Source organism: Patiria miniata, unplaced genomic scaffold, assembly GCF_015706575.1.
Source record: "Patiria miniata isolate m_02_andy unplaced genomic scaffold, ASM1570657v1 HiC_scaffold_6, whole genome shotgun sequence".
Classification (NCBI taxonomy): Eukaryota; Metazoa; Echinodermata; class Asteroidea; order Valvatida; family Asterinidae; genus Patiria; species Patiria miniata.
In genome coordinates this window covers 22024285-22046630 of record NW_024037073.1, presented here as the reverse complement: position 1 = coordinate 22046630, position 22346 = coordinate 22024285, and the positions used below count along the sequence as shown (strand labels likewise).

The 22346-nt window shown below is 39.9% G+C and overlaps 2 protein-coding genes across 2 annotated transcripts; both read left to right on the top strand.

The window, feature by feature from the left end:
• The first annotated feature begins 1552 nt into the window (after window positions 1–1552).
• Window positions 1553–11343, top strand: LOC119742949 (membrane-spanning 4-domains subfamily A member 4A-like). The gene is made up of 8 exons (XM_038219231.1): window positions 1553–1737; window positions 2015–2109; window positions 3539–3718; window positions 6887–6946; window positions 7198–7353; window positions 7674–7799; window positions 8535–8625; window positions 8829–11343. The coding sequence occupies exons 2-7, from the start codon at window positions 2041–2043 to the stop codon at window positions 8619–8621; spliced, it is 678 nt and encodes a 225-aa protein (XP_038075159.1). The 5' UTR covers window positions 1553–1737; window positions 2015–2040; the 3' UTR covers window positions 8622–8625; window positions 8829–11343.
• Window positions 11344–14307: 2964 nt separating this feature from the next.
• Window positions 14308–21198, top strand: LOC119742948. Its single transcript, XM_038219230.1, has 8 exons — window positions 14308–14512; window positions 14836–14915; window positions 17017–17196; window positions 18534–18593; window positions 18830–19012; window positions 19303–19428; window positions 20514–20604; window positions 20880–21198. Exons 2-8 carry the CDS (start codon window positions 14862–14864, stop codon window positions 20960–20962), a joined length of 777 nt encoding a protein of 258 aa, XP_038075158.1. The 5' UTR covers window positions 14308–14512; window positions 14836–14861; the 3' UTR covers window positions 20963–21198.
• Window positions 21199–22346: the final 1148 nt, after the last annotated feature.

Genomic DNA, 22346 nt, shown 5'->3' with positions numbered 1-22346 from the left:
ACGACCGTTACCGAGGTTTTCCAAAACTCGGTCTTCATTCGGCTCCGCCTGCTAACGGTGCTATTTGGGTGCCTAATTTTGACATTAGTCAGTTTTATCCTACAGAAATATCAAACTGTATGATCAGAACTGTATGATATTACGAAGTAAGTGACTTATTTACAAATTTGATGAGAACATTAAAAGCTATGTGATAAAGCGAAATCGGAAACGAATCCGAGCTTTTAAAAAGGGCCGTCAATGTCATAATGTTTATTTTTAACCACGGAGGCTGCCTGACCTACAATTTGGACGTGAGCGTCGGGAATAATTGTCAGGTCTAGGGAACCAGACTAAACATGCCGCCTGCCTTTCTTTTGGCTCCATCCAAGTGTACTGATGAGTACTTATCCGGTTCGTTTAGTAACTTCATCGCACACGCGCGTGCACCCACGATTACATAGGCATAGAAGTGGGGTACTTCCTTTGTTCTCGTGTACTAAAATTTTTGCAACGTCGCACATTTATGTCAAAATGCTCTTATTTTAACCATAGTTAATTTCCTTGGCTGAAATTCGGACTTAATATCCCTTTTCTAAAACTCTTCCATTTGCTACGGATCAATCCACCCTGGAAATTCGTAGTTTTTGAGTAAAATCCATATATCTATTCTTGAAACACTTGCGGGGTACCAAAACGGTACCCCGCAAGTCGCTGGGTATTCCTTGTGGGATACTATATATCATTGTTCCGGTACCCCACAAGGTAGTGTTTGTGAGCACACCACTAGCACTCATTGAATAAACACTCAAGTTGCGTTAGCCTCCTGTTCCAATGGTTCCACCTTTCAATTGGGACGCTTTTTCGAAACCGAATTCATTGTCATTGTCAAACAATAGGTCGTTTCACGGGAGGTGATAATAAACACCCAATCGCCCGAAACAGGGTTTCGCCAGAAAATAAATTACAATTTGAATGTTAAATCTGCTAATTATGGTTTTGTGATTTTCTTGATTTCCTCCGATCGCCAATGTCCGGGATGGGGGGTGGGGGTGGTGTCGATTTGGGGGTGACGATTTATCACTATTATTATTTTTTTTTTCGGGGGGCAAGGAAACATTTTGTCTGGGGGGGGGGGGGTTCAAAATAAAATCTAAAGGCTATGCACCCCCCTGCTGTTCGGGTACAGAGGACCGAATATTCGCTGATATCGGCTGCTGTGTGGTCCCGTGGCCTGATTAAGTGGGGAATAATTGTAAAAGGCTTTGAGATTGTTGATACGATGGAAAGCACTGTTTAAGCAATAGATTTGTTTAATTTGATTGTGGCGTACATGCATTTCCTTGCAATTCTGTAGGACGGATCAACGTGCCGCATGATGAATGGAACAAAAGATGTGCACCCAAACCGAAGGGTTATCAATAGGATCTTGTCACGATGCAATCAAGCGCTGGGCCAGGCAGAGTTGAATAGATTGTACAAATCTACACTTATTCACAAACGTGGAGATTGCGGTAAACCAGGGATCTTATTTGCATGAACTATTGTTGTATTTTGAAATATATTAACTGGGCGAATAGACCCGGAAGTGTAGATTCGTTCCACAAGACACTCGGTTTCGCCTCGTCCATTCTTAGCACGAACAGGTGCGCAAAACTACTGTCTGAGCATAGCAAGCACAGTCGGTATGCGCTTTGTACAGAACGCCGTGTCAGGCTGTGAGGACGGCTGAGGAAATAGGAACGCTCCAGCGTAAAGGTAAAACGATTGCGTTTGTTTGCACTTTGTTTTGCCACTAAAGTATACCTCTTGACGAAAGGAAAAAGCAGGTCTTTATTCGGGCCTTACGAGAGAGACAGTCTTTTCCAGTTGATGTTTCTTTACCATTCAAAATGCACACTGGAACATAGACTGTGTTGCTTTGACTCTTTTGACGTTTCACAAGTCACGTTTGAAATAGTACGAGCAAATATTGATAATCGGACCCACAGACAGACTGACTGATTGATTGATTGATTGATTAATTGATTTACAGAGAATCCGGAGATAATTTCTGTCACGATGATGACCGCTCCTAGCGCCCCACCTGCCTACGTGGCTGCGCCTCAGCCCGTCGGCCAGCAACAACTGGTAAGTCAGCCTACTACACCTGCCTTTCTTGCTCACAGAATATGAACGTGTGAAACGTGAACACTCAAATTGGGCCTATATTGTGAGTAAATAGAGGTTTATATCAGTCAAAATCTGTTTATTTTTTTAAGCCATCACTTCCATTAGATAAGTAGGCCTAATGTGTTTTGAGATTGATAGGTGCCTTTACGTAATCTTGTATTCTAATTGAACGGTACTTAATTGGAAATGTTTCTCAGTTCTTCCTTCCTTCCTTCCTTACAAGTGCAGACTTCATGGCTGAAGATAATCGCACTGCCAGAAACACCGGGGCGAGTCCCTTCTCTTAGCGATAAGTGTACTGGGTTCTTTAACGTGCATTAGACATTATACAACACACGGGACCTACGGCTTTACGTCCCATCCGAAGGACGAAGCAATAATGGTTAAGTGCCTTGCTTAAGGGCACAAGTGTCCGCGCCCGGGCTCGAACCCACTTCACTGTTGCCTCTGAAACACCAGAACATGAGTCCGGTGTTCTTAACCGCTAGGCCATGACACTCCATGACAGTTCCAAATTCATGCTTATCATTTTTGACCTTCTACTGACCTTCATTGAGATGATATATGAAGAAAAAACAGCGTCAGGTTGCAACATTCTTTCCGTCAAATGATTTCAAGATGAGGCTAAAGACTAGACTAGATCATGTCCAACCATGGTCCAACTGTTTGAAAAGACTGACCTCTTCATTCATTGTCATTAGTCTGGTTGCTGACTAAGGAGAAATGTGAAGACATAGAGACTAACACCAGACGTGCCAGATATTTATTCAGGCACAGTCAATTGATGCAGGACTTAAGGCCTTATTTATTGGACTGGTTGTTTCAGGTGCCAGTCTATATTTATTTTGTTTTGCATGTAAAACTACGTTTTCGGACTCTCATACACAGCATTGAGAGTCCTAGATTTTCGGACTAGTAATTTTAGCATAAGAACAATTAAATTAATGGAGCGACAATGCAAAGTAGGGGGATGAATATTCTTTGGTCACAAAACAATGGACATAAAGCATTTGCACTATTACCGAGGATATACGTATCCATTGCATTAAATGAAAAAAACGTTTAAATGTTTAAATCATTCTTAAGTAACATTGTGCGACCTTTTTTCCATTTTCGTAGCATTTTTGGTGTAAGTGGTCAATCTCAACACTATCAAAAAACATGTTAATTAAAGTCAAAATGTTTAACATTGACCTTGGTCCCCTGACTCCCATCCGACCCAGGGCAACTTAAGAATGGCCAGTAGTTTAAAAGAACACCCCTCCGACAGAAAATGGCTTGGTATTATCAAACCTTTTTGTCCTCAACTAATGATTGTTTATCGCTTTATAGCACTCCCACCTCAACATTTAATAACCCAATATTCTACTTCTTGTATCATGCCCAGGAGACGGTGCAACCCGCTCCACAGCCTCGAAGTGGTAACTGGACGGGTATTCTATGGACAGGAGTCATTCAAGTGGTTTTGGGTTCCTTGACGACCATCCTGGGGATTGTGACCATGACAGTATTCAAACGTGTGTTCTATGTCAGTGATATCGGATCTCCTATTTGGTGTGGTGTCTTAGTAAGTATGAAACATATATGTCACTCTTGTTTATAGACAGTGCTGATTGATATTGTAATGGTCGATATTGAGCTGTTTGTGTAGTAGGGTTGTATGTTCATTTATTCAATACAACAAGTACGCACGGGCGAGGTGACAAACTTTAAAGAGGTTGTGGAATGCTTGAAGACATTTCCGTCATTTTTCGGGTATATGTAGTGATGAAATAAAAACAAAACACAGTAAATCGTGACGTAATAAACAGGACTCGTGTATGCTACTGTGCATCGGGAGTCCTGTTTATTACGTCACGATTTACTGTGTTTTGTTTGCTGCCCGCAACGACGACTTTTACACAGTTGCACGTTCGGGTCGAAACTGGACCTGAAAAACAGCTCTCAAAAGTACCTTTTGTACTCATTTCATGACAGAAACAATAGTCGTTTTTATTTCATCACACCTTAGGCTACATATACCCGAAAAATGACGGAAATGTCTTAGAGCATTCCACAACCTCTTTAATGAGCTGTGATATCATCATTTCATTTACATACAGCCAATTACAGCGCGCACTGATTTGGGAAGTAATGAATACACATTTAGTGCCAACGCGGTGACATGATTTAGTCATGTGCAAACGCAGTAAACAAATGACCATTAGCCATCAGCATGCAGTAACGCGCGTGACAAACAAGCTGCACGCGCGCGGCGAGTGAATTGCACGCGCGCACACACACCCGGCGCACACACAAGCCAAAATTGGGTTATTCGCCGATTGTACAGTCGATCAACTTCAGATTGATTAATGGTAATGAAAAGTACGTACATAAAATTGTTGTGAATTTCATTCAAATTTGGTTTAAATATTCACTAGAATTGACAGCAACTAGCTGTGCAGTTACTTTCTGAACAAACTTCGTGAGTGACAGGCGAATAGACTGCCCCGTATGCCATCTGGCCGAGCGAATCGGCCACCTAAAACGCATGTACAGCTATTTTTAATGGATGTCTGACATAGTCAGTGTGCCCGAAGTGCAATTGCTGTCGTTTTGAATTCGAAAAGTACGTACATACATTTTTCTCGCAAGCAGAAATATTTGGTTTCTACAGCAAGCAGACAAACTAAATTTACATTGGGTACAGTTACTATGTTCAGTACCCGTTTCTATTAGGAGTTATGGTTTCAGTAAGTCGAGGGTGTATGCATTAGCCTATACCCATCTGTGTGTGAATACAGCGCGTATTTCAACGCTGATCGTTTGTATGGAGGATGGCCGTTTACTTGTTGTAATGTGCATGTGTGTTGTTCTGTATTGTATTGTATTGGGTTGTGCTGTACAGGTTATCATATACGACTGAGGACTGAGGACAAAGCGATAACAATGGGCCCGACGCTGCCCGAGGACCTAGTACCTGGGCACTAGTCCTCGGGAGAATTTCGTGTACAAACGAAGAAAAGGGGCAGGTCCTCATGAATATAGTAAAACACGACTATGTGTGTGTTGGGTTGGGTTGGCCAGAGTTGGGATGGGATGGGTTGTGTTTGGGTAGGGTGGGGACGTGTTGGGTTGGGTTGGGCTGGGCTGGGCTGGGCTGGTTCAGCCTGGTTGGTTTGAGTTTGTTTTGCATTCAATAAAAGACGTTGATCAATATAGGAGAATAGGGTCCGCAATTCCCAAAGGTCCACAATTCGTCATCGGCACCACGAACTGACACTCACGCGCAAGTGGGCGTCAGTTCGTGAAAATGGGTGTCAGTTCGTGAAACCGAAATTGTTGATATTACGTGTAAAATCAACAATTTCGGTTTCACAAACTGACACCCAAGCATGATGCGGCAATACAGAACGGAGAAAGGTTTGAAACGTGTTACAGGCATGTAATCCATCCGTATATTGTGTGCTTACACAAACATTCAATTAAAAGGCGTTTTAATTGGTGAAAATAAGGTCAGTGTCAATTCGTGAAACCGGAAATGTAGGGGGGGGGGCTCTAAAAGAGCCGCACTGTGGAGGATGTCAGTTCGTGAAACCCAAAATAACCCGTCTTATAAGATTCCATCTTACAATACAAAATAACCTGGTTCTTTAAAAACTCGCGCGTGCAGCGCACTCACGCACAACTGCGTCACCGTCACCACGAAGTGACACTAACCTCGAAAAATCGATATTTTGCGATTTCGATTTTTTTCCTGATTTGTGATTAATTACACATAATCTATCACCTCAAGAAGTTACTAAGCACATAGTTAATTAGTTTTGTCAAAACATTAATAAACATTAATTAACATTTGCAACTTAATGGGTAAAAACCGGAAAATGCGTTTTCACGAAGTGTACTATACCATTCTTTCGCGTGTAAAGTGCCAGCACACTACGCGTCAAAAACGGGTTTTGCGTTTCCACGAAGTGACACAAATGTCACGTGATACGCGCGACTCACTTCTGGCGTTTTCACAGTGTCAGTTCGTGGTACCGATGACGAATTGACGATCGGGTACAAAACATAAGATATTTTCCTAAAATGTTACAAACAAAAGAGGGGGTCCACGATTGGGTGTGTTTACACACTTGGTCGAATTTGTGTTTGTTAGTTTATGGTGTAAATCGAGGATACACATTGTGCAACATCATCGATGAATTGAGGACAGGAACCAAATCAAGGACCCCTTGATTAGAAAACGTGTACAAAACCGATGAGAGGTGTAAGTTGCAAAAAAAGGTTAGAGTATAAACAAAGGAAAAGAGATGAGGAATAATAGAAAATCATCGATCTACACCATAAGCAAACGTGTTTGAATTTGGTTGTGCTTGGTTCGGTTGGGGTTGGGTTGGGTTGGGTTATGGGTTGGGTTGGGTTGGGTTGGGTTGGGTTGGGTTGGTTGGGTTAGGTTGGGGGTTGAGTTGGGTTGGGTTTGGTTGGGTTGGGTTGGGATGGTTTTGGTCATTTTCCTCACAGAGGAAAAGCATTTTAAGGCACGATATTTTGAAGCATGTCACAAAATAGAGCGTGCTCTGCACACAAAAAGGTTTTACGGTGTACAATGACATGTTGTGTCCAAACAGAAGGTTTAAGTTATACCACACTCTCTGGACAGGTTAATGCTGCAGTGGTGTCCAATACCAGGCCAATGATCATGTGGATGTTTGAGTGGTTATACCCCTGCTTACACTTTTTTTTTATTATATAGTTCTATGTCGTTGCTGGAATCATGGGCATAGTGTCTGGATGGAAGAAGAATTCCAGAGTGGTAAGCTATTCTTATTGTGAATTATAATACTTTGCAGTGTGGGGTTTGGGTTCGCTTCCTTAAAGTGGATATCCTCAGAAAGAGAAATGACAACAGACGGGTACAATCTTACTTCGACATTTTGCATGTATTATGGCATACACATTAACACAGGACCACTTTAATTGCAGACCTGAGACTACTTATAACGATGAACCAAAACATATTAATATTAAAGATTTTTTAAAAGGATTTGCGATTTATCTGCACAGGCTATCGGCTACATGATCATGTCCATCTTGGCTTGTCTGGCTGCGTGCTGCGTCATTGGTTTTGGGGCTAATGTGATGGCATCCATCAATATAATCTGCTTTTCGGATTACCACTACGATAGTTATAACGCAGTGATTTACAGCTGTGATTTGAAGGTAGGTAAAACTTTAATTCCATTTAATGAGAAATGTTTCCTTGTTTCTTTCCTCGACAATTACGATGGTTTCTGCACTTTTTTCCCCTAAGCGACTATTTCGTCGTTGATTTTACTCTTGGGGTGTTATAATAATTAATTAAGAATCATGCTAACGGTAGTTTTTTTATTTTACATTTTCTCTAAACAGCGATTTGTGATTCAAAAGATATGATGAAATTAAAGGATTTTCAAAATTACCTACATAGATATTTAGGTTTAAAAGTGGGATTAAGTGTGAATGTTAAAAATACATTAATTCTCGGGATTATTATTGTGCAGTTGGCCGTGAATGGTGTTTATGGTACAGTGATAATTCTCGCCTTAGTGGAGTTTGTTGTCGCCATAGTTGGTGCCAGCTTGACCTGCGGTCTACTCTGCTGCGGTGGATCAGCAACTCAGACTGTGGTACGTAACGTGTCATACCGAATTACCTCAGTATCTGCATTGTTTATATATCTTCACCGCTTTTGTAGAAGAGTCCATCACAGGTCCATCAATAATTAAGTCGACTCACAAGTACAATTGGTACATAGGGGTGACAATGGCATATTGAAATGCCTTTGTCACAAAGTGCTTATTGTTACTTCACTTGGTACTTGTTGCCTTGTGATTACTTTCGGAGGGCCATGGTGGATTTGCGATGGTCTCTAGTAAATGCAACTCCGAAAGGTTATCATACCATCGTGTAAGAGAGGATTTGGAGACAAACTCCAGTGGAAAGCTTGCAATCCAGAGTGAAGTCAGTTGAGTTAAAACCTAGGTACTGTATGGTGTATACACAAGCAGTCTTACCAACATGAGCTGCTAGAACTTTTACTCTTTTTTGACCTGCTTTCCTTCGAAAGCACTTCAATTTTACTGTGTCGTAAATCTTCTGTTTATAGTTTTCACGTTATGGATTAACACTGAAGCGTACAACCTGTTTTTTTTTAGAAGAAAAGACGTACTCTTTTTTGCAAAATAGGCCCTAATCGCATTTTTCCAATTTATGTTACAGCGTTAACAAATATTTGGACGATGAAAGGAATGATCTGTGGACATGTACTTGATCCATTGAAACAAATCCATATTTAATTTTTGATGATATGTTTTTTTTTAAGAAACTTACTAATAAAAACCGAATTCTTTTGGCATGAGCAGATCCACTACCAACCTCAACCACACGTGGTAGCTACCACTCAGCCCCAGGGACCGGCCTTCTACAAAGTACCCATCGGTCAACCATAATTTGGTAAGAAATGTCTTTTTTCAATATGTTAAGGTAGAGGCCTAGTAATACTGATCTGATATCAAACTCCGAGGCTTGTGGTCATTCACATGCCGCCATTTGGTAGTTTAGAGTCTTCACAATATGTAAGCCGTTTTTTCATACTCTGATCGTCTCATCCTTTAAAACTTTATTCTTCCATTTTCCCCTTTCCTGTTTTTATGCAGCCTATCCAGCCCAGAAGGGGCAGTATCCGCAGGTTCAAGCGCAACCAACCGATGAGCAATAGTACTGGGATCTCAATAAATAGGTCATCCGTGAACTTTGACCTGATGGAATCATGATATCTATAGGGCTTGAAACAGACTTTAAGTCTTGACTTGTTGTGTTAAGCTGTATGTTTGTGTGCATTTAGCTATTAGCCAAGAAATTTGTTTAGAGGTAATACAATATGTTGCCCTGGCACCATTTTGCTATAATTATCATTAAATGAAAGTTAGAGTGTTGCAGATGCTTAATTTGTATAAAGTAGCAGATGAAGAAAATATGATGTACTCATATATTTACTCAGAAGCTGTTATTACAGATAATGTGTATACTAAATAATAATGTACCATTCCAGAAATCACGGACTCGGCTGAAGTTTGGCTGGATCGGATGTGAGTTATTGCCGCATATTCTAAGACGTCCGACAATGAAAGCAAACGCCAAGTTCTCTCTGTTTGTGTTTTGTGCACTCATTACTACAAAAATGCTCACCAGCCAATGCCAACAGTAGGTGTGGTAGTTTACAAATAAAAGTATTACCCTTAAACATTGTACAGGGAGCATGATAAAATAGGCAATATTTTGAATTATGTTGAGTTGGTGCTCAATTCTCTACGATTCTGGATACGAAACTCATTGCAATATGGCATCGGTTTGTTGGGGGGGGGGTGAATCCATTTTATATATGAAACGTGGCGGAATTGGTGTTATTATGAACTAAGAAATGGTAAACTAAACTGTACATAGAATGAGCTGGTCCTTCTAATTCGACAATTAGATATTTTTTTTAACAAGGAAGGGCTGGTATTGATAAAATATCCCATACGAGCTCACCTGCCTTCTCAGCCCAAAAAAAAAACAGTGTTATTTTTCTTTAATTATTTGTTTAGGCTTTAGATTGTAATTCACACATATTAGTTTAGGCTGATACATGTTTCTTGCTCGGTACTTTCCACGGCAATGACTAAAGAGATTTGGATGTCATAATTACAAAGTGCTCATTCAGGTTTTTTCTAATGTATCGAGGTAAAGCTGATATTATTTTTGTTTTACTGTGAGTACTTGTTGTTTGATAACATGTCAGTCAATTTTGTTGGCTTTTTGTTTTGTCAGAACTTCCCGTACGGGGAAAACCTTCTGTTGTCTTTTTTCTTGGGGTCATTGGCGGATAGGGGAGGGGGGGGGGACGGAGGACATTTTCTCAACCCCCCCCCCAAAAAAAATTATAAAAATATCCATCAGCTTTACACATACATGTACCTCTTAATTTTAATATGTGAAAATAGCGCGCGATACTATAGGTTTTCCCGGCCAATTTTCTAAAATGTTCATTCACTTCTGAAAATGGGTCATTCATTTTCCTCTGAATTTAAAAATCGCTCTTAACACGCGTTTCCTTTTCTCTACCAGAGCATTCGAGTCCTTTTCAGTTCAATCAGTTTAGTGATTGAGCAGTACCTTTGGTTTATGTCCATTCAGATTCGTTTACAAGACTCCTTGTTTGCTCTTACCGGGCGATTTTAATCATTCACCGTTCTATTTCAATTTTAGTTTAATGCCATCGGCATCAGATACAATTAGGAATTTCTTTTTCATTCCGTCAATCAAATTAGCTGCATGTACCTGAAATCAATTTTAGAAGGTATGCTTGCGTAAATGAATGTACAGGTAACGTAGGCCTAATTGGCCGTCTGTTTCTCAACACCGAATGCACAGACAGTGAAAACGATTGAACTTTTGTTGAATTGAAACGGGATTAAAAACGTTCATTCAAATTCAGACGAAAATGAATGACCACTTTTCAGAAGTGAATGATCATTTCAGAATCAGAATCAATCAATCAATACTTTATTTCCACTCAATCAAATAACAATACATGGAAAATGGGTATAATTAGAATGAAGGGCGGTTAGTGGTGGGAGTCTCCAAAAAGCAGGGCTTGTCGAGTAGAGACCCCCATAATGTGCATAGCTTAAAGGATTAGATTAAACAGACATCGTTAAATTGAATGCTATACACTAAGTAATAATGACTAAGTTACACAAGCAACAAGGACTAGGACAAAGACGAGGACGTACTGCACAGCAGTATAGGGTATTGTTCACGAAGATCAACCAACATGAGGGGTTATGATAATAAGGTAAATAATATAAATGAACTGTATTAAATCAGGTCAAATCAGCCGTTTTGATATTTTCCCCGGTAAGATACACTTCAATTTTTGCTTAAATAAACGACGACTGTTAACACAATTAGTTGTCATTATCCAAAGAATTCCAGAACCTAGAACCTTGAAAACGAATTCCTTTTTGGGCAAATGAAGTCCGTGTAAATGGGATATGAATGTCACTGGCATGTCTAGTATAATGTTGATGAACAGAAGTATTTATACAAAACATAGATTGGAAATAAATAGGTAATTCATGTTTAAAGAAATTATACATAAAAACTCCTAACTGGAGTAAATAAATATCATTGACTTTAAGAGTCTTATGTCTAATGAAGAATGGATTTGAGTGAGCTCTAAAGTCTACATGATCAATAATTCTCAACGCCCATTTTTGTAAAATCAAAATTCTATTTACAAAATGTGTATTACCCCAGGCTAGAGTACCATAGGTAATATGTGATAAAATCAAAGAATTGTAAATATTATGTAAAACCTCGGACGGAAAGACATATTTCAATTTACTGATAATGCCTATGTTTCTCGACATTAGTTTACTAAGGTAATTAATGTGTTGACTCCAAGATAGCTTGGCAACAATAAACGAACCTAAAAATGTAATACAGTCAGTTTGAGTAATCGGTGAATTATCGAATAAAATATCTTGAGGAAGACAAGAAACTGTGTTGCTGAATAACATGAAACAAGTTTTATCAATATTAGTAGACAACTTATTAGCTTTAATCCAGTTTGAAACATAAGTGAGCTCCCGGTTAACTGTGTCAATAAGATTGTCTACGTTTTTATGGGAATAAAATTAATTTGAATCATCAGCAAAAAAGTATAAAGGAAAGAATCTCAGAAGATATATCAAAATCAAATAGAAAACAACAAAGGAGCCAGTAAGAACCCCTGTGGTACTCGACACGTTAATTCTTTAAGGTTAGATTTCTTGTCATCAATGCAAACAAACTGTTGACGATTAGTAAGATAATTCCTGAACCACTCAAAGGCAATACCTCTAATTCCATAAAAGGTAAGTTTCGGTAAGAGAATTTCATGATCAACAGTATCAAATGCCTTGGAGAGGTCCAGGAAAATTCCCAGAGTATGGCAAGACTGTTCGCGTCCTGTGGTAATTTTGTCAATTAGTTGCAGGATAGCATGTGAGGTTGAGTCTTTCTCTCTGAACTCATATTGAACATCAGATATAATATTGTTTTTCTTTAAAGAATGAGATGTGCAAGTATAAATAATACGTTCAAGAATTTTTGAAAAAGAAGTTAAGATAGAAATGGGTCTATAATTACTCATTAGGTGGGGTCACCCTTCTTAAAAATAGGAATGATCCTGGCTATTTTCATAGACTGTGGAACTATGCCAGTAATAATTGACTGATTCATTATATAAGTAAGCGGACCAGAAATACTGGAAATAATATTTTTGACAGTAAAGCTGTTAAAAGAATCATGACCAGAACTTTTCTTATTGGGTAAGCTCAATACGATTGCATGAAGTTCTTGTTCTGTCACAGGAGCAAAAAAAATAGAGAAAGGATTTGGATTATGAAGATAATTTTGATAATGAGTAGGACAATTGGGAATTTGAGTTGCAAGTTTGGGTCCAACATTGACAAAATAATTTTTAAAATGCTCTGAAATTAAATAAGGATCTTTAATACTAGAGTTGTTAACATTATTACTAGAAGTTTTTCGAGGAGTATTGTTTTTGAGAACAGAGTTAATAATTTTCCACGTGTTCTTAATGTTGTTCTTCTCCTTTTCAAATTGGTTGGAAAAATAATTTGTTTTTGCAGTACGTAATTTCAGGAAAACCCTCTTTGGCCCCTTAAAATTTAGTTCTGGATTCGCCTTTGCTTGTTTTGTGCTGCTAAAAACTGAGTTTCCTAGATTTTATTTCTGGGATACGTTCTAATTTGAAGAAACTTCATTAGGGAAGGGTCATTTAAAATGAAATCAGGATATCACATTTAGTTTTAATCATTCTTCATGTTTTTTTTTCTATCGTAAAACTAAAAATGAGGTTAATAAAGAGTTTTAAAACGCTCAAATTTGCATTCGATTCATGTTCTCGCTCTTTTATATTGTGAGGACATGGGCAGTATTACAGGGGAGGGTGTGGGGGATGTCCCGCTCCCCCCCCCCCCCCTTAGTAAGTTTTGTTAACAAATTCATGGTGCTGTCGGCAAAATAGAAAATGAAGAATGGAGAAAAAAAGAAAAAGAAATAGATAATGGCAAAAGATTGTTCATTTTGTCATGTCGGCACGAGCTTCCGCGCGGGTCGCTTCATAAATGGCAGTTGACAGCTACAGCTGATTGTGAAACCACAAGGTAGTTACGAATTGAGCAACTTTTTAGTGACGACTCAAAATCAGGGATCAAGTTAAAGAGGGCAAATTGCTAAAGAGAGTCAAGCTTCAGTTTTGATGGCCAGGAAATACCACAGAGCATCTAAAATCCAGAATATTCCGTGCTCGCATAAACATAGTTCCACTTTCGAATTAAAAGACCTCCCCCCAGTCTGGGATCAGGAGACGGGCCTGAACAAGCGAACTTACTGTCCAAAAGTTGTCCAAAAAGTTTTCAACAGGATAGGGCAACATTTTGACGATTTACTTTTGAAGAAGTTGAATTTATCCCACTGAAAATATATAACATTCAAAGTAATAACTGTAATTAACCGTTATATATTTACGGAGAAAATTAGATATGGAGTTAAAGGGATCATTTGGGCGGTGCGATTATCTATTGCACTCATTTTGCGTGACGCTCCTTCGGCATATTTCATGATGCCCCCTATTCAAAATGGTCTAGCGACGCCCATGTGTGAATAGTTCGTCAAGTCTCGACAAAATAGCATTGGAGCCACGAAACCCCGCATGTCCAATCATAGTTCCGTTCACGTTTCTTAAAATCTTTTATATTTACCCGAGTCCAGTGCGTAATTTAAAACACTCCCTCGGGACCCGGGCTTACTGCTCGACAGACTAGAGCAAAGGCAACGGGTATCAGTGGCTTGCCTTAGTACTTGCTCGTTCCCACCGTTCCAAAGGCGCATCATGTCTGATAATCCCTGTCTCAAAAATTACTATTGTATCTAAAGTATTGCAACACCAACTGCGCATGCATTTTCTTGCGCATGGGTGCTGCACTCGCGAAAGTGCTGCCCTATAGGTTACGGGTTTTACAAATGTATCCAATGAGAGCTGAAATAGATTAGAGGTTTCAACACAGAACCCTTTCTGTATCACTCACCCGTACCATTGCCATAGCTGACTGTGGGAAGGAGGATGGGACGCTTTTATGCCACTGAGCAAATGCTTTATTTAGAATATGACGTATTGTCAAGTTGCGCAATAATATTGCCTGACAAACCCAGTCGGTATCCGCTGTGTTCAGTACGCCGTGCCAGGCAGTGACGACGGTTGAGGAAACAGGAACACTCCAGCGTAAAGGTAAAACGATCGCGTTTGTTTTCACTTTGTTTCACCACTAAATTATACCTCGGAGACGGAAGGAAAGCAGGTCTTTTTTCGCGCCTTGCGAGAGCCACAGTTTTTTTCCAGTAGATAGGCCTACTTCTTATTATGCGAACTGGAACATATAGATGCCGAAAGTGTTTTACTCCGACTCTTTTGACCGATTCGAATGTTTGAAATAATAGCAAATATTGCCGAATGAGATAGACCAACTGACCTACTGATTGACCGACTGATTGATTGATCGGTTGATTGATTGATTGATTGATTGATTGATTGATTGATTGATTGAATTACAGAGAATCCAGAGATACTTTCTGTCACGATGATGACCCCTACTAACGCCCCACCTGCTTACGTGGCTGCGCCTCAGCAAGTGGTAAGTCAGTCGACTCTCCTGGAATGACTATTTTGTTCATAGAAAAGGAACGTTCAACGTGGTGAAAAGTAAATGAAAATATATTGTGTACTGCGTAGATATCACTTCTATCCGTTATTACCAGGTTATTACTGTTAACCATCATTACTTTGAAATAATATATAGTCGTTTTGATATCAGGCCGTAAATCGTTTGAGTTGGGGAAAAGCCATTCTGTTGTTAACCGAGATTTCGTAAGACGTTGCCATATATTGCCTGCCTAGTACCATTCAGTACAGGCAAACTGTACACGACTGGTCTTCATACATGACTACACACACACAAATAAAGTTCACGTTTGGTATTTGCAATGGCATGTACATGTATGTAGCGCGTTCATTCATATGGTAATTTTTTTCTCAGCATAAGAAAAATGAAATTCTGTCAACATCCCTGATAATATGTCGTGCTAGTATAGTGTACTGTTTGGTTTACGATTCGTCAATGAAATATGCTGTTTTGGCATCGAGTTTGTTAAAAATAAAAACAATTAGAGATTTACGATTATTGAGTTACAAAGGGAACTTGATTAGGCAGACTAAGTTGTTAAGAGTCATTTCGTGTAAATACGTCATATAAGTGTCCACGTTCAAAAAATTCCCAAAATGCCCGCTGCCATGGTTACGGGCCATTATGTGTTTTGGCCATTTTGGGGCAATTTTGAGGCAACAAAAAATCAAGCCAAACTGCAAAGTAATGTCACAAAAGTAACTATATCAGGACAAACTATCATCCTTACCCTTACACTTCTGAAAAATCTCCTTTATATTATTTTTAGGCCCTATAATACAGCATGTGGGTACAACTAGCAAAATTGCATTTTTGACCCCATTTTTATCCCTCCAAAATGGCACTTGCCAGGGCACTCAGAATAATTTCCCTTCGGCTATGGTTAGTTCAGACATTGGTCTTTTCATATCTGGTTAGAAAATTTTGGGTTATTGTATAGCCTTTGTGCAGTAGCGCTCCAAAAATGGTAAATTTCACAAAAACCTTAAAAAGTGTATTTTCAGTGTTTTCCTTTGTTTTGAGTAATAACTTGTATTTCTAATTGGTATTGTTCATGAATCTAGCACATTTCCACAAACAGAATCAGATTTTGTATCATTTTTAGACCAGTGGATGAATAGTAAGTCGTGTACTCCCCCCCCCACATCTGGCTTTAGGCCCCGCCCACTCCCTCTGTGCCACCGAAGTTTGAACTTGTATGTTGCATAACGAAACAAATGTAAATAAATAATATGCAAGTGAACACTTTAGAAATAACATAGACTTCCTTTTCACAGCCTCCCCTTCCCCCACCCCGGGGGCATTGCTTGGGGTTCACCGTTGAGGGTGGGGTGTGACCACCCACCAATTTCTTGGCATTGTTGGTAAAATCATTGTCACATGGGCAAAACTCATGTGTTTGCAAGCCGCAATGAATGATAATGGCCATATCCATTGTCCTCTGATTTAAGTGCACTTTTATTCAAATGATGTCCAGTCCTCCCCTCCCAGCTAGGCCCCGCCTCTTCCCTTGGCACCATATTCAGATTTTGATTTCTGCATGTATTTGCCTAAATTAAATTGTAAATACTAGATATCAATTTGCAAGTGAACCTTTTACAATCTACACCAACAGCCGCCTGACAGCTAGCCCCTTCCCCTGCCACCCCCACTCCCAAAGCTCAAAAGAGAACCACGCCTCCCCCAACAAGTCAACAAGTACAATTTTGTTGAGATTACATACATGCATATGGCCTTGGGGAAAGTCTGAATTATGTAAGGTGGCTTTTTTTCCAACAGGGGGCAGCTTTTTCAGGTGAGATAATTTGCTGATATTCAGCAAAACTTGACTGCACAAGGTGATATTTTGTGAGCTACTTTCTGAGCAAACGGCCTCGAATGACTTTTGGCACAGCACGTAGCTTCCGTGTGTGGTGGGCTTACAAACTATTTGTGCTCATTGTTAAATGAACCCAGCTCCCTCCCACTTTACCATTCTCCAATAAAATAACCGAATGTTTTACTAGTATTATCATTGTCGCTCAACCAAACCAGCCTCTGTTTCATTCCCAAGGTGACAGTTCAACCCGCTCCACAGCGTCGAAGTGGTAACTGGACGGGTATTCAATGGACAGGAATATTTCAAGTTGGTTTGGGTTCATTGACCGCCATTCTTGGAATTGTAACTCTGGCAGTATTTAAACGTCCGTTGAATGTCGATGATATCGGGTCCCCAATTTGGTGTGGTATCTGTGTAAGTATATGAAACACACTATTTCTATACCTGTCTTGTTAACAGACAGTGCTGATTGATATTTTGTTGGTCTGTAATTTTTTTTTTATTTGTATGTTTATGTTGTGTTATGTTGTGTTGGATGGGCTGGGTTGCATGAGCTGTGCTGTGCTGTGCTGTGCTTGGCTGTGCTGTGCTTGGCTTGGCTGTGCTGTGCTGGGCTGGGCAGGGCTGGTCTGGGCTTGGCTTGGCTGGGCTGGGCTGGGCTGGGTTCGTTTTTGGATTCAATAAGGGATGTTGAACAATGGAGGATAATAGGTTCCACAATTACCGAAGGTCCAACATTGACGATCGTGTATAAAACATACGCGGGAGGTCTTCCTAAAAGATAAAGTACAAATGAAAGTTGGGTCCACGATTGAAGATGTTTACAAACTTGTGTGGGTTGGGTTGGGTTGATCTGATACACCGTACCTTCTGGAGACATGTGTACAATAGGGAACAAAAGATTGTATTCGTCTCCACAGGGCAATTTTTATAGATGAATACGTCTCCACAAGGTTTTCACGAATGTATGGATTTTACTCAAAAACTAGGAATTTCGAAGCTATGTTGCTAGTCGCAAATAGAAGAGTTTTAGAAAAGGGATATTAAGTCCAAATTTCAGCCAAGGAAATTAATTCTGGTTGAAGAGCATTTTAAACTACACTTTTAAACTTGAAAACTTTAGTACACGAGAACAAAAGAACGTCTCCACAAGGATACAAATTCCAGTATGGTTGGGTTGGGTTTTTGTTTCGTTTGGTGCGGTGCGGTGCCTCATTAGGTGTCTACACAGAAATCTGAACTTGTCTTACACTATCTTGGCAGGTTAATGCTACAGTGGTGTCCAATACCCTGCCAATGATCATGAGTATGTAAACACACGAAATCGTGGACCTAGGACAAAATGGTTAGGGCACAAGCAATACGTCCACGATTGACCGATAGTCCACGATTGAAATTCGTGCACGAAACCAATGAGATCATGTTGCTAAAACGGTACAAAGGAGTGAGCAAAGATGGGTGTGGTTGTTTGAGTGTGGTATGCCCCTGCTGCAAATGTACATTCAAAATGTAGCATGTAGCCTTTACCTAAACTCCAGCATTGAATGTTCCCTTCCTGCCGGGCAAATATATATATTATTAATGTTCTCTTAGCGAAGACTCTTAAGGGCAAGTTAATGATGTGGTATCAAATAAATTATCGATGATACTTTTTCGAGTGGTTATACCTTTGCTGCATTAATTTTGTGCATTCAAAATGTAGCATAATTGCATGAATAGGCCCTGAACTTCAGCCTTGAATGTTTTTATAGTTCTACGTCTTCGCTGGAATCTTTGGCATAGTTTCTGGATCTAAGAAGAATTCCGAAGTGGTAAGCTATTGTTAGTAGTTTCTTACTTTGCAGTGTGGGTATAGGGTTTCGCTTTCTTAAAGTGGAAATTCTCAGAATGGCAAATGACAACTAACGAGTACAATCCTACAACAATTTCTTGCATACCTTATTGGTAAAACATTAACCTTTGACCACGTTGCGGACCTGGGACCACTTACAATAATGAACAAAACGATTTTAGAAAGACTATTCTTAGGATTTCATTTTCTGCACAGGCTGTCGGCTACATGGTCATGTCCATCTTGGCTTGTCTGGCGACATGTTGCGTCATTTGTTTTGCGGTTATCTGGATGCTCTTCGTCTATTCAGTCTGCACTTTCAACAGTCCGCGTTACTACGACTACGGAAGTTATCACCACTACTACTATCCAGATGTACCAGTTGGCTGTTATTTGCAGGTTGGCATAGCTTTAATAACCTTTAATGAGTTTTCTCTATTGTTCCTGCCTTCGTCATTTATGGAGGTTCTATCTTTTTATCTCTAAGCAAATCCTTCGTCTTAGGTTCACTCTTGAGATGCTAGATTAATAATAATAATCAGCGTTTTGTGATGCAAAAAGTGAAAATTACCTAGATGTGTACATGAGGGAAAGATACGTACCACAAAATAATTAGGTTTAAATATGAGGGATGCCCTTGAAGTGTGAAGGTCACCAATACATTATCTCTTGCAATGATTCTCATACAGAATGCTGTATATGGTGTGTATGCTTCACTGATACTTCTCGCCTTAGCGGAGTTTGTTGTCGCCATCGTTGGTGCCAGCTTGACCTGTGGTCCCCTCTGCAGTGGTGGATCAGCAACTCAGACTGTGGTACGTACCGTGTTGTGACAACACCGAGTAATATCCTGTGTATATGCATTGTTATATATCTTCACCGCTTTTGTAGTAGAGTAACAGGTCCGACAGGAGTCGATTCACAAGTACTTAAGGTGTAATCAATTATTGAAATGCCTTTGTCACGAAATGCTAATTGTGACTTAATTTGGGACTTATTGCTTTGTGATCACATTTGGAGATCCATGGTGGACATTGGCGTCGTGAGTGGGGACAAGGGGGAACTTAATTTCCCCTCCGTAAAAAGGAGAAAAAAAGAGGGAAAATAAGAAACGTTGCGCGAAGTCATATTGATATTAATTTGATGGGTGGGGGAAATCAGGCCCCCTCGAAATATGATAATAGAGAATACCCTCGAAAAGTACAGGAATTTCGGGGGGAAATGTGCTTTGCCCCCTCTACAAAAAATATCCTGGCGACGCACACGATGGTGGACTTGTGATGGTCTCGAATAATTCACCATGCAAACTACGAAAGATTATCAGACCATGGCGTTTGTGAGGATTTGGAGACAAGCTCACGCGGATAGGGACAATGGTACCCTACAAGTCGGTCTTTAAAAATCTCAGCATCCCATATGTAAAACGCTATGGAGTTTAAGATTTCAATAGGAACAAAGGAGAATAAAAGAAGGAAAGTCAAGTGGACAATAGTGGTACCCCACAACTACCCAAAAACACAGTTGCGTGCGTACGGTACACCCTACACAAACATCCGTAAACAGCCGTACACACATATGGCTGTTTACGGATGTGTGTGGGAGGATGTGCACAGTCGTGCAGACAAAGTACAAGCAACGGTCGATGAGGCTAACTGTACTACAGTGCGCACGACGCGTGGCGCCGGCGGCGGTGTGCCAAGTATATTACAAGGGTACCGGACCAATAAGCCTACGCTGTGCGGTAGGAACAAGCTCGTGTGGGGAACAGCCTTGGTCAAAGCTAGGACAAAGAAAGAAAATGTCATATGGACATTCATTAATTCGTGATTTGATCAATTGAAACAAGTTCACTCTTCTGATATGTATGTTAAGAAACTCTCCACTTTCTTGGTGTTAACAGATCCACTACCAAGCTCGACCACGCGTGGTAGTTGCCACACAGCCCCTGGGTACGGCCTTCTACAACATACCCGCTGGCCAGCCACAAGTTGGTAAGGGATGTCATTTTAGATATTTTAGGTACAATAGTAATAATGATCAGATGTCAAAGTGAGAGGCTTGTGGTCTCTCCCATGTAGCCTTTTAGGGTCGTTTTCTTTTGAATATTTCAAAATTACTCTTTAGTAACAAAAATTGTCATAGTGTCTATACCAATTGCTTTTTTGGGGCTGATGTGTACATGTTCATAGAAAGTATAACAGCCTGCTCTGCTCGTCTCATCCTTAAAACCTCATCCATTTTCCCCATTTTTACTCTTTTAATGTAGTCTGCCCAGCCCAGCAGGGGCAGTATCCGCAGGCTCAAGCTCCCCCAACCGGTGAGCAACAGTACCAGGAACTCATGAAATAGATCGTCGATGACCTTTGACCCAACGGAAGTATGACAACGGAAGTATGACTTTGTAATGAACAAGATTTAAGTTTGGCTTTTACATTGTTATGTGGCTGTACATTTAGCTATTGGCATTTATACATAAAGGACTGGATTAAAAGGGATTGCATTAAGGTTGCCCTGGCTGCTCTTGCACATTCAGTTTAATAGAAGAACCTGCATATGTTTGTTTTATTAATACAGTAGCAACAAATAGTACACGTACTCAGATAATAAAAGTGCTTAATATGCTGCTTCACTAAAAAAAAAATGGCCCGCGCTTACCAGGAGGCCTACATTTTGGTATTCGCTCGGTAACAATTCCTGGAAAATTGTTAATGGCGGTCTACTTCTCAAATTGTGGGTATGTTGCCAGTAAAATTGTCCAAAACAATTATGCATTTTCCAGTCAACTGGAAAATAATACAAAGAGAGATAAAATCGGCAAAGAAATTTTAGCATATTTTATATCACATTTGCTACGCGGGTTTTGGGTCTATGGACCTCAAACTTGCTGAAAGTTGACGGCTGACGATCCAGCTCGCCATCCATTTAAACGTTTCTAGACATTTGTTCTGACAAGCTGCCCAAAATTCGAGATGTAGCCCGGAGCTTAAAGGGGTCTATATATGAATTCAATGACTAGTTACTAATCATGATGCACTACAGGCATTTAAATATGTTAGGGCCGATGCATAATGATGCGATAAACATTGGGTGTTCAAATTTAAAAAAAAAAAAAAATATCTCTACACCTCTTGAATTGGCGAGTTGTTGCCGGCTCAAGGGGAAGGGCCGAGCGTGTTTAAGCACCCCCTCCCACCCCATGATCTTAATGGACATGCCCCTATAACCTGGTACCTTTTCTGCAAGAAGTTTGGTTCCAGGACGCTGACTTGAAAACGTAACGTACTTGTTATGAGAAAAATAAGTAATAAGAAAAGAAACATATTACCATTAATTTTGTTACGGTTATCGTATGTTTAATCTAATTTAGTTTTAGAACGCGTTATGCGCTTTAATCTTTTGTTCGTTTTTCATCTTGTTCGTTTAGATCTTAGGTTTACTCAATATTTGTGGATTCAAAGACGAAAGTGATTACTCAGATTTGTCTACTGTAAACAGTACATGTATATTCAGTTAAGAAAATTATAATTATGCTATCATGTATCCATGAGAAATAAGTCTCTGTACTGATGACGTCACACTTTGTTTACATGTGTGCTTTTCTATGGAGCTACAAAAACGTCGTCCCCACCAGGCTCCCAAAAGAAAGCACAAAGTGTGATGCCATCAGTACAGAGGTTTATTGACCATATCTTCAAAGAAACAGCTATTACGATTTGTATGTTTGTGCGGAAAA